Source organism: Cygnus atratus, chromosome 3, assembly GCF_013377495.2.
Source record: "Cygnus atratus isolate AKBS03 ecotype Queensland, Australia chromosome 3, CAtr_DNAZoo_HiC_assembly, whole genome shotgun sequence".
NCBI lineage: Eukaryota > Metazoa > Chordata > Aves > Anseriformes > Anatidae > Cygnus > Cygnus atratus.
In genome coordinates this window covers 93,844,312-93,857,810 of record NC_066364.1, presented here as the reverse complement: position 1 = coordinate 93,857,810, position 13,499 = coordinate 93,844,312, and the positions used below count along the sequence as shown (strand labels likewise).

Genomic DNA, 13,499 nt, shown 5'->3' with positions numbered 1-13,499 from the left:
ATATTTGATAACCGCATTTGAAAATAAAGATCTTGAATTTACAATTATTATGCATTCCAAAAACATATATTTAAGTTACAGAAGTTACTAATTGTGCTTAAAAATTACTTTTCATATAGTATTTTTACTATATAAAATATGGTTTATGCAACTCATTTGTTTACTCTAAAAGTAAAAAAAAAAAAATGCTTGCTTGTTAATTTCCTTGTAAAAGTTTACTCATCTGCTTGTTTAGCAATACACTACAAGCAGTAAACTGATCACAAATTCAAAATGAAAATGACTGTATCTGTTATACTAGAAAAAACTATTATGTCCAATCCCCTTTAATATTTTATGCATTTGCAAATTCCAGCGATTCTATAACCTCTGCTTGTCAAAAGGTTTTAAAATCCAGCCACAGACAATAAAAAAAAAAAAAAAAAAAAAAAACTATTAAAAGCACTCATAATCTCCTTAATTGTTTGAAGTAACGCAAACACTTTTGACATTCGCCTTCTGATGAGATGCTGTATTTTACCTGTGGAATGACACTTGATGACTCATTCAAAGGTGCAGCCAAAGACAGCAGTTCTTTCATGGTCATTTTCAGCAAATCTGTTTTGCTCTTCTTTGGTTCTGAAGCTAACAAAGCCTACAGAAAAGTTAATAGAAAAACCCTATTATTTCTAGCCAGTTTTGTTTACTGCTAGTTCTGCTCCAGGTTTCTATATTCATTATAGTGCTGCCTAGCTTCTGACCATGACTGAAAAAAATTGCCAAAGCAAGTTTCAGTTTTAACTCTTAGTTTTGTTCAAGGCATTCTTAGCATTCAATGTTTAAGTAAGAAAACCGCTTCCGCACTATACCTCTGCTTACAGAAATTTCTTTGTATATAACAGAAAATAATGTAAGTTATCACACACATAATCAGAGTATTTATTACAGCAAAAGTATCTGCCATATTATACATGCTTGCATTTCCTACTATGGACAATTTTTTAGCCTAGTAACATACGTATTTAAGATGACACGGCCTGGCCAAAGAATAAAATCTGTTTGTCAAAACAGGATAAAATAAGCAGCACATTTTTGAAAGGAGAGAAGAGATGCATCCATCTCCAAATAGCAACAGTTTAACGGGTGCCAACATATCCAGCTGAGATGAAAATACTCTAATTTAATCCTTCAGTTCAGGACTGGAGTTAAAACAGTCTCTCGCTCTGTCCTAGCAGCTCCTGTTGAATTTGTCTGACTTAGCACAAATGGATAATCATAAATCACTTATTTCTAATAAAAATGATTATCCATTTGTGTTTTGGGGCCCAGAGTCTGTTCAGCATCAGTTCAAACAAGTTATTTAATAGTACATTACATTGCTTAAAAACAACCAAACGGAAAAACTTCAAGCCAAATGAAGTATAGAGGTTAGGCAGATACCCAGATGTAGTCAATGTCATTTTATCAGTGTCTTTAAGAATGGGAGAAACAGAGAGGGAAGAAAAAATAGTATTTATGAAGTATAAAGCAGACAAAGATTCCATAACCTAGGAGCGCCAGAGCTGTAAGTAGCATTGTCCTACCATTTCCTCACCCCTTGACTGGAGCTGCACCTTTGTACTATTAGGTAGTCATATTTCTATTTTAAATAGGTCATTTAATATGTTCATAACCTTAAAATTACATATTATCATTAAAACAGATGTGTTCTACTAAAACAAGAATAAATGTCACAGGAAGCAGATGGCAAACAGACCACAATGAGTCTTGATTTTATGCATTAATAAAATAACCTTATTACAGTACTGTTAGCATATGCATTACAATTTATATTTTTATTATCTAAACGCAACATGCTATTTAAAGCTTAATTCATTTTACTGAGTACTACAGACACGTTCAGAACTACCAGCAAAGAGTACCACCAAATTTCTTTACAATAAAATTAGAGTTCAGAAATAAATGACTTCAGACTAACCCCAATGTTAATTTCAAACCTTCTCATTATTTGCCTAGATTAACTTCATACTCTTCCAGAGCTGTCAGAACTGAGGCATGTGACCTATTTATCCTAACAGCTATGGTACAGTGGAAGCTTTGCTATATGGACTCAGCAACATAGGCCAACTGCAGACTACACAAATGTTTTCTGCAGTGGGATACTGTTGGGTCCACCTAGTTCTTGCATTGAACAGCATTAGGTTTTACATGAAAATTTGATTCAAAGACGTTTGTTCTCTCACATTCTAAGGATTAAGCTGGCTACTGCCCACTGGATTCAAACTTCGTGGTGTGAATGGGGAAACCAGCAGACATGAAGTCACCAAATCTGTTTTGCAGACACTTTACAGATATAAAAGGGAAAATCTTTAACTGCTTAAGTTTAAAAGGAAAAACATCCCTAAAACCAATGCTCTGCTTCTGATCTCTGCTATGTAGCGCGCACACATCTAGCAAAGCCAGGAGTAGGCTGTGACTGACAGAAGAGAGGTCAGACAGAAGCAGGCTGCCTCAACTTTCTCAGGGCAAACTCGGAGTGGAAAACAAGCAAGACGGATTACTCTGGCAGTGAGAGCTTGCTCCCAGCAGTCCCCCACATTCTTGGAACGTGCCCGAGAATATGCGTTAGCAAGTGGAGAAAGTTACTTATCACGTAGTTATCCTGGACTTCTGTCTCAGAAAACTGGCTGAAAATTAAAATCATGAAGGTCAATTTAGAGGAAAGCAATCGTGTCCACTTTAACGAAACAAAGGAATGGAAAGAGGTAAGTGTTGAGACTTCAATGTCACACCAACCAGTAGTGACTGACATCACTTGATCCTGCTTCACTACAGCTGAGAGGGCTTCTCTAGTTTTTTGTAGTATTTTCTAGGCCACCATTTTACAACTCAATAATTTTCTCTTCATATTTTAGCACCCTCCCACTTCACATGCAAAAAGCACAGACGTACATGGTAACAAAGCTTTACTTAATCTTCGAATTAATTTATTAATTTGCAGGGATTATTACAGTAGCCACATTGAGCCTGCAGCTCTCGCTTTAGAAATGCTCCTGAATCAACAACAAGCCAAAAATCTGTGCAGTCTTAAGAGTCCATAGGATTGCTAAACAGCATCAAACATGGCTTAATTACATTTGGCTTCCTGGTGGCACAAAGACTACCAAATCTGCAGATAAAAAAAAGTAATTGCCCCAAAGGGGGGTGAAGTAGAAAATATATACATACTGACCAGAAGGGACATTAAAAAAAATGTATCAATTCAGGCATAATAGTAGTATTTGGTACCTGAATGTAGAACGGAATTCCCGCACTACGTCTGGTTGCGCATAACGTCGATGAAGGATCACAGGATTTGATTTCTTCTAACACACAGCTTAGCCACTGCTCTGGCATCTTGCGCAGGCTCCTACTGTTGCATCTACGTGAAACAAACAAGAAACATGAAACAAATAAATGAGAAACTAGGACAGAGTCAGCGCAATTAGTGACCTTAAGAAACAGTTCCCTCTATGTGTAAACATCTCCAAGCACATACGCAGAATTTTTAAGAAATAAGATAACCTTCAAAAGGAATTTTACATTTTTCCAATGTTAATACAAATTATTTTAACCCTTCTTGTTAAGTGACACTGGGAAACGGTATTTCACTAGACAAAAAGCAGGACTCTGTCATTCAGCAGTGCAACTCTTCTCTTCAACCAAGACCTATTATCCTACTCTGGAGAAGAAAACAAAGACACATACACATCAGTTACTGTGTAGGAAAAGACACTTCAAAAACTCCTGTCCTTTTTGTCACATGGTAGCTGATGTATGACCCTTACATTAACTAGTACATACAACTGTATTAATAACCATACACAACAAAACCAAAGCCTCTCACAGTACGAATGGATTACGGAAATACCCCTGCAAACCTCAGAGCAGTGAACGGAATAAAAAACAAGGCATAATATTCTATTTAAAATATTAAGTAAGTCAAACTTTTCTTAAAGCACCTAAATTGCTCTCCTGTCATGAAATACTTCTCTGCAGTTACAAAACTGGACACTGCCTGAAAACAAAGGCCTTTCAAGGACAAGGAAAACTCAAGTCTACTTCGATTCCTTCTTCTGCCCAGTTCAATGAAATGCAGCATATTCAGTGTGAAAGAGCAGCTCATTAATCTTCCATCGATGTTCCAAAAGGATCATTCATAGTTACAAAAATTTCTATTAACAGGACACATCACTCAGAACAACTAAAAAAAAAATTAATCACTGTGGGCAATACAACTGCAATTAACTGCATAGGGCCTGCCTAAAAACGTAAGCTGTAATTAAATTCATTATCAGGCAGTGAGACCTCACAGTATGGCCACAATCAAGTCTTCTGCCTAGGTGTCGGTAATAAAGAATGAAAAGTAAAGCTAAAATGCAGTAGGTAATGATGTGAAAACCAAAACTGAACATGAGGTCTAGATCTTCTACCTCCTTCCTCACACTCCTCTTATTACACTTCTTTGCTTCCCACAAATCAAGAATTTAGGAAAGCTAAAAACCTGATATGGGACCGTAAATGAGGCTGTCATCTGTAGTGTGACCCTCCTTTTCTTCCTTTACAAAATAAACAAAAAATTAATAATGCTCAAAACAGAGGTCACAGCAAGCACCGGATAGGTCAGCAGAAACCACAGCAGATTTTTTGCTCTCCAGTAATTTCCTTAGGATTTCCATCATAGGTTTCTCACCCAGCTGACAGGCCTTCTCCCCATTTTCTAGGGGCACCACCTCTCTATTAAAACTGTTGCCAGGATGTGAACCATCAGTACAGAAAGCAAGAGAAACCTGGCTTTGCAATAGGTATGTCACCTAGTACAAGGGCATAAAAGGCCACTTCCTTCCCCAAGCCTGTGATAGAAGCAATCAAATTAGCACCTTCCTCTGGAAACTACGGGTCATTTTTTGTTCCTTTTCCTTTCCTCTGTTATTTTCCTGGTTACTTTAACCTTGTGTTCCTTTGCCAGCTTTGGATTCAGAAGCAGGATGCAACTCTAGGGCTGAGAACAAACCAATCTTCTAGGGAGCTTCTCCATGGGTCTCTCCAGCTAGGCTGTGCTTTACAGCTCTTCATCCAAGCCAACACACCCCGCAAAACCTGCTGCTTCTGCTTATGCCTGCGGCTGGTCCTGCCTCCCGAGCTAGGCAGAAGTTGAATGTCTTTGTTTAGTCATGCCAAGATCAGTGCTAATCTCTGCAGCATGTTATCGCAGCATTAAAACAAACATTCCAGGACGCGTGTTCACATCTGCTGTGGTGTAGAAGAGCACAAAATAAAGCACAAAGGAAATATTTAAAAGTTGCTATGCAGCATACTGAATATTTTATACTTGAGTAAACCGAGGGGTTTTTCCCCCTTCCAGCAGTAGTATAAAGAAGAAAAATATAGTGAAATCCACTAAACTTCAGACTCCCTTAGATCTGTATTGCTTTGATCTTGCCACAAGTAATTCTACCTTGTTCAGTAACCTACCAAAGCCCAATTTCATGAAATATTTTTTTTTATTTTAATGTGGAAGTATTATTAAAAATAAAAATTGGAGACTATTGACTTTGCAATGGAGGAGACTACTCCCTTCAATCTGGCAGCTACATCTCCTTATGGTCTGGCAAGAAGAGTATCGCCTCAAAAAGCAGGTGGCCCTAAATTTTAAGAATAATGAAGCTTACAATGTAAAAATCGTGATCAAAAGCTCAAATGTCACTTTCCAGAACAAAATAGTAACTTTTTATTTCTAGATCAAGCAAGTGATGTTGGTAATTAAAATATTACACAGTAACTTGATATGTAAATTACTTAAGATGCAGCATGCTAAGTATTTTTCCACAAATTTCTGTCTGCCTGTCTTCCGCTTATAAAAATTTCATACATGCCCAAAACAGTTTCTGTGGTCAGTTTCAATGACTCCAAAAAGCCTGGCAATTCAAAGTTAAAGCTAAACCCCTCTCCCTAGCTCATATGGCTGTATTTTCTCTTATCCAAAATTAATGGTGTGTTACAAACAAAGGGTCCAGTTGGATCTGGCTTTCCTGGATGTTGGCGGTTTGTGGCATAAACTTCATATAAGCAAAAGCATTTTCTACACGGGTACATCCAGAATTTAGTGTTTCCAATCACTGTAATCTATTCCTCTCTGGGGAAAAGGGGGGTTTCTTTCACCATTTCTCTCTCTTACTAGAGCAGTAGTATTATTCTTTTTCCATATATGTAAGGTGATTTCTATTCTTCGTAAACCTAGTCTCCATACTGCCCTTCTCAGACAAACAAGGAGGCAAGAATCTAAGTGTCAGAAACAGGAGTGTTCAAGGTATAAGCCAGCCCAGAGAAAGTCTGCTTTTAGGAACAGCTCCTCTCAAACTATGGAGTCCTTCCATTTGCATCCTCCTTTTCATAGCACCTGCTCTAAAGGAAGCAAAAGTTTCTAAGTGATACAGCTGCACTGACAAAGCTGCTGTTTCAAGGTTTCTCTAGCACTAATGCTGAGCAGAGAGAACCTTGGGTGACCTCAAAAATCTCAGAAAGACACTATCATTACCCCAAGCTCACTCTTTCACCAAGCACAGAGGAAAAGAAATGGTGACAAATATGAATGGAGAGTTAAAAACTAACACGCCTTCGAACTGAGCAGTGCCTTAATATTATATATTGCGTTTCATTATATACTGTACTTCACAGCCCTACAGGCATCACAGGACACAAGAACAGGTTTTTCTCCCCTCAGTGGACAAAACTCCTTGGATTTCTGAACAGCTGCCCTTCATTTTAAACTCTTTCTTTCACATCTTTGATTATGTTTTTACTAAAAAGTTCACGATAATTCTACTTCATTTCACCAAAGCCCATGAAAAACTTAAATTTTCCAAGAAGTCTTCCTACCAGCCTAAGGGACCTGAGCAAAGGCAAAAAGTTGCATTACAGTCACTTCAGAGCAACAATAAAGTCACAACCAGAGTGTACAGCAGAGGATTGGGGGTCTACTCCTAGGTCGACGATACAAATAGTACAGAAGAACAGCAAACGACTGGATTCAGATGAAAATTTTCCACATACTGGATTAAACATTTGTAAAAGCAAAGCAAGATTTTTCTTTTGCATTGTCTACTAGAAAACTATATGCCACACTCCCTACTTGTTGCATAAGACATAAAAATTGCGTTCACTGAGTTCAATTTAAGCTCCATTTCTTTAGAAATGATCAAAATACATTATTCCTGAATAAGCATGCTGTGCTGCATGATATAGTTCTTCCCATACCTTCCTCTGGTAACTTCAGTGAAGCAAAGCAGTACAGACAGTTATGCAACACCATAATTTTGAGATTTCCATGAATTCTTTATGTTCTATTTGGTCTCTCAGAAAAGCTTCCCCAAATAAAAGAAGGTCAAAACAGACAAAACAACATTTACAACAAAGTGCTGAGGGTATTCACGTGGGTTCTGAGAGACCCAAGTTTAAAACAGATGTCAGGTGTCTTCCAGGATAGTTTGCCTACCTACCAGGTTACTGGACCAAATAAGCACCTGTAATTTCTCAGGGCCTATGACAGGAAAATACCCTCTGAGAGAAGACTGCTCGTTTCCTTGATATGAACGTTGCTGGTTTTGTAATTGTACAGTCTTCAGAAGGTAGACAGACAATATTAAGTAGGCTAAACAGAGGGAGCATCACACCAATAGAAGGAATGTGAACGGGGAAAAGGAGGAATGGGAACTGACATATTTTGAGCAGACTCAGCAATTTGTATCCAAATGACTGTCAGCACAGAGGTTAGATTTCATCAGTTCCCTAAGAAATCTCTGTGCAGGAATGATTTTTCTTCGACCACTAACTCAGACAAGTCTGAATACCACTGCTCTGTCTAGAGACTCTACTCTTGGTTGTTTTAACAACTGATATTTAGGGACTAAAGAGTTAAAAATGGCATATATTCCAGAAAATAGTTTTAAGCAAATGTTTGGCTATTGAAATAAAGCACCGCGTTTATCTCCAGTTGTTCCTAGAAGCATGGGAAAGGGATCTACCAATCCTCGCCCTAGATTTTTTCACTGGGTCTTAATGAAAGAAAAATTACAAAGTGTCAAGGATGTTTCTGCAGGTCTTCAGTTCAACTATATTCAGCAGGGCATCATATTTAAGCTGTGTATGACTAGCAGCTGCCCCAGACAAAGGTTTCCTCCTCCGGTATTTGTGGATGCAACAGTAAATTAGTAGAGATTCCAGAACCTATGCTTCAAGACTGTCAGCTACATAGAGATGTAGGCCAGCTCATATTTATCTGCAGAACGGAGCCTCACAGCTCCAACAGGATAAATGGAAAGACTCCAGGACACTCAACAGACCTACAGCACAACTGCATTCGCTGCACGACTCAGCTCACCCACTTCAGAGAAGAGGCTTTGACCCGAATCCCTTGTGTCCCAAGAGTACCAAACCAAAGAATTACTGGCTATTCTGAATTCAGTCTTTTTTTCTTCTTTATTTTAAACACAAATACTTAAGACCACTATTTCCTGGCAAATACCTTATTTTATTAAAGCAAATACATTTCCACAGAGCTACTCTCTCATTCTTACAAAATTGATTTTTCCAAAGGAATACTTGCTCCACTTGAAATATCATACCTTTTAAAATACTAAGCAGTATGCATCATCAAAAGAATGTTTTAGAAAACTGTTAATTCAGAAGAGGAAAATTACTTAAATCATAAGCTTTTACTGATGATACATGCACACTGCTTAATGTTTTAGTAACTCACAAAGAAGCAGAGTTATCTTGAGCTTGGCACTTCATTTTACAGCATTATATAAAGCTGCCCTTAAGTGGACTGTGCTTCATTAAATACAATAGCACAAAAGGGGAGAGGGAGCTAACATCGTCTCTAGCTTGTCACTGTAAACCTACAATTTGTCAGTGAGAAAATACCAGGAACTTGACTGAAGTTTAGTTGCCTCAGCTTTTACAGAAATTAAAAAAAAAAAAAGAAAATCAAAGAAAAGCAACTTTTCTGCCATGTGCAGGGTCTGCTATAAGCTCAGAGCACACTTCATAATGTTTTCCAGCATTTCCTGTTTAGTTTGCCTTTCCTACAGAGTCTGTTCTAGGTCCTGCACATTGACTGTGATCAGACTAGTGGGACTGTACCTGTTTGGCTCACTGCCTTCTTCCCCTCAAAACGGCTGGTGGTAGTAAAGGGGTGGGGTGGGGTTTTCAGTATTACTCTAATGGCCAGCCTCTCTTCAATCTGATGGGAGGAATAAATCCTTTGAAACAAAAGTAGACTTTACAACTTAATCATGTAATTTTCACATCAATACATGCTTGTATTCACATCCAACATACCTAGGGATAACATCCTTCAAAATTCAGCAACTATTTCTATACATTCCATACTGTTAAGAGCTTACTTTATTTGGAATGCTGTATTCATTTAATAAGCATTCAAGGAAATGCTACCTGACATGAAAATACCAGCTCATGGCACAACAGATTTCAATTCGTCACTATGTATGTACAGAGAAGGCCAGTGTCTTAACTTGATAATGTTTTGTTACCTGAACTTCTCTCCTCCTCTCTGCCTCAGGAAAAAAACAAGTTTCACATGAAACCAAATTTAGCTAACAATACAGAAAGTCTTCAATTATGTCAGAAGTCTGCACGAGAAACACCGAAAAGGAATGTTTTTTGCTGCTGGGATGAGCGTTGTTGTTTTTTTTTCCCCCTCCCGAATCAACATCAGGTTCAGACTGAACGAAATAGTGCATAGCGTACTGTTTTATCTAGAAACAGCAGTCAGAAATACACAGCAGACAGCAAACAATGCTTTGTAATCAACCTGGAAAATTATAAGTATAAAATGTCTGTTCTGTATTCCATTCAAATTAGATTCACTAATTGATGTGAAAATACAACCATTTCTCTAGAAAGGTGCCTAGATAAACGGAAGTACCTCAACTGTTGTCCAGATTTCCAGTAACTACCTCGGCACATTTTGCCTCGCTCTCTGCAGGAGCTGCTGTCTCAATACTCACAGTACTGAACATAGGAAATCTCTAGACCAGCAGCAAAGTTAACTGGGAGTCAGCCACAAAGGCTGCCACTGGGCAATCATCTGATGCATCACCTTAAAGCTTCCTCAAACACGTCTTCATAGTATAGAAAAAAACACATCTACACAAACGTAACGTATGTTGATATAAGAAGATAAGCAAAAACAGTATTATATCTCAGTAATTTTTTCCTTCTTAAGTAAATAATCAAATGTTAACCAAGACTGTGTGGGCTCTCAACAAACTAACTACACAAACCAATTTAAAACGAGAGATTGCTCCTCAGAGATCGCTAGCGCATAAAAGGAAGTAACATACCTTCTACAGATAACCCTTGGTTGTGTCAGTGATGTATCTCATTGGTATAACAAAATGAAGGCCATAATGTGTAAAACACTTCTTCCTGTAGCAGTGCTACTAGCTAAGCAGTTACCCCGCTGGCATGCCCCTACTAGAGCCCATACCCTAATTTCTAGCTGGGAAACCGTCTCAGGTACACAGTGAAGCTGGGCAGGCAGCTGTTCTGTTGGTGTTAAAACCACCAAAACTGTTTCCATCACCAGATTTATTTTTAACTTGAAAAACAAGCAAACAAACAATGAAAACACACCTACCACCTTCTCTTTCTTCCCCACCTTCAAAGAAAGAAAAAAAAAGAAACGGAGCAGTGGCTCTAACCAGCCTACTTCAGGCAAAAGGGGAACACTGGCATTGATGTGAAAACACATGTTGTCCACATTGAAAATTTGACTGGTCTTTCCAGAAACTACATTAAAATATAAACAAACCCACAAAGTCATTAGAGAATTTGATTCATCTTATTAAAAAAAATAATATTATATGTTGCAAAGAAACATTACCAATACTTGTATTTATTCTGGAAAATAGGTAACTAAGCATGTAGTGGAAATTCACATGCACCCTTGCCTAGATCTCAGGACAGTTTTGTTTATTTTGTTCTTCTAGGAAAGCATAAGATTACAAGAGGGAGGAAAAAAATTGGAAAGATTGCATATCGTATCTTATGATGCACTGTCAGGTAGTCTTCCAAATGTCAATATACACAACTCATCCAATGACAAGTAATAAAAGTTTCCAGGAAAACTTCCTGGCTGGAAACAAAACGTCTGGCATTCATTTTCAGGAAGAGCAGAGGAAGGAGGAGCCTGGGGGGGAGAATTCTACACTCCTACTTTCTCCAAGAGCTTTTGAGAGTTGTTCCGTAAATTAACACTCCAGAAATGGAGAAAAATGCTACAGGCATAAAACGTCTGTATGTTCTTTCAATGCCTAAGCACCATCTCTGCACTGTCCAAAGACACAGACATCATGTAACTGATGTCATAATTGTGTCTACACCAAACTCAAACAAAAACCACATGAAATCAAGGACCGGTTTGTACAGCCAATTTCAAGACTAATGACACAGTTTGGTAAATTATATTGAAAGCATAATGGTAAGTTAATACATAATAAATTGCCCATCTTTTACCTGGAAAGCATTTCTGTAAGTTGCACAAAGCCAGCGTATGCCAATTCAAATGCACCCCTGTGCCTTGACTGCAGTAGGTGATGTTTAAAGTAGTCCCCAATATTTTTAACCTTAAAAAAAGAAAGTTATTTAGAATTAGAAATAGACAAATTATTTACATATGCAAAATACTTCTACAACTAAGACTAGAAATTCTTCCCGATGGAAAAGGCCAATGGCAAAAGCAAAAAGCAATTAAAAGACCTCTTGTAAAAAACACTTAGAAGATTACAAAGATTACATTCAGTTCTTCAGGTTAAAGGCAAGTGTCATGTCCTTAGAAGACCAAAAAAATTAAGGGACATAAAATCAGCTGCGTTCATGAGGAGCACATTCAGATTTTAAAAAAAGAATGGGACAACCCTGATTTTCAGAGGAAGCATTCTGAATCCTTGTTTGCCTTCACTCTTAACCTAAAATCCCGAAGAAAATCTGCACTACATTCTAACAGCAGAAACAAATATCTATGAAAAATCATCAGAAAAGAAATTCAAACTTCAAAACAATTGTGGCAAACAAAAACAAATCTACCTTCATAAGCTATTCTTAAGGTTCCAGGATTCTGCATAATTGCCTTTGACTACTAGAAACAGTTTTAAAATAAAAAAGACATTGTATGTATGGAGTAATGAGAGCTACATTTAAAAAATCTGAAAAAAATACATGTTGTAACTGAACTTTCCACTCTATCAAGACACCAAGTTTTTAAAGCTGGTTGAAAGTTTACCATGCCACATAATCTCATTCTACAAAAAAAAGATTCTAATTCTCATCAACTTCCAAGTTCTGAATCAAACTTCCAATTTCATTTGTTTAAAATACGTAACTTATTTCATTACTTTATGCAAAATTTTCTTCAGGAATATTTCCTGTAAGTTCTTCAGCAAGAAGTTCTACAAAACTTTTATACAAAAATCAAGTATAAAACCATTTCAAGCTTCTTCTAAAATTCTTCTTATTCTCCTAGTTATACTTTAATAGTCTGACAAGTAATTAAGGCATCAGAGGAGTTAACGTCATACCTAGCTGTATATGGTTTTCGACCCTACTGTTAGTTCATATTATCCAAACAATGAGAGTGCAATAGTGAGAAAAAAATGGGAGAAAAGAAAATATACTACTTCCTGCAGCTAAAGCTGACCTAATATAAACCAAACACTAATTGGAAATATTTGAGCTCAAACAGTTATTTATCTGAGCGGACTTTAAGCTATTTAATGTATCTGCAGGGTTTCAGCTTTCTAGCCCAAAAGCAGGAGTGCCTTTTTTCAGAAGCAACTGACCCACAGACAGACCAACTCTCCAGCTGTATAAACAAAACCTAACCAAGAAAGCCATACACATGCAAATCAAATCACTGCCCTGCTCCACCACCACCCTTTCTTTTTTTAGAAGAGTACGGGATTTTTTTGTCACATAACTTTCAACTTCGCTATTTATATTTCTGAGCTTTTTGCAACAGCTACAATGACTAGAAGTTTACATCAAATTGAACTCTCATTCATATGCTAGAGTCTGAAGAAAAAACTGCCCTAACTCAGTTTTCACAAATGACATACGAACTTGCCTCAGGATCAGTGCTAAGTACGTGCTCTTATCTAACAGCATCCATAAGCATGGCATTTCTACTCCTCCAGGACTGAACACATAGCTGGAGTAGCATCCAGATTCCCTCCATCATAAAACCCGTTCTCCAAATGCCAGGATGGAGAACAAATCAAGGAATTCATGTTCTCCACATCATCGTGAAAATACAGCAACTGTAAGAAAGAGTGACCGTAGCAACAAACACTCCAAGATAAAATACTCAAATATGGAGTGGGGAGCAAATACCTTAAATATATTTGATCACCTTGGCCAAGCATTGAGAGTATGACAGGCTAGTCTTAGAAAGATAAGAA

The 13,499-nt window shown here is 37.5% G+C and overlaps 1 protein-coding gene across 2 annotated transcripts in view; it reads right to left on the bottom strand.

Annotated features, from left to right (window-relative positions):
- The window catches only part of THADA (THADA armadillo repeat containing), a 166,635-nt gene that overhangs the window by 130,282 nt on the left and 22,854 nt on the right, over positions 1–13,499 (bottom strand). For both annotated transcript variants that reach the window (XM_035559176.2, XM_035559202.2), the window contains exons 22-24: positions 11,560–11,669; positions 3,268–3,400; positions 521–634 (exon numbers count right to left, since the gene is read on the bottom strand). In XM_035559176.2, coding sequence (XP_035415069.1) covers positions 521–634; positions 3,268–3,400; positions 11,560–11,669 — 357 coding nt within the window. The remainder of the gene's footprint in view (positions 1–520; positions 635–3,267; positions 3,401–11,559; positions 11,670–13,499) is intronic.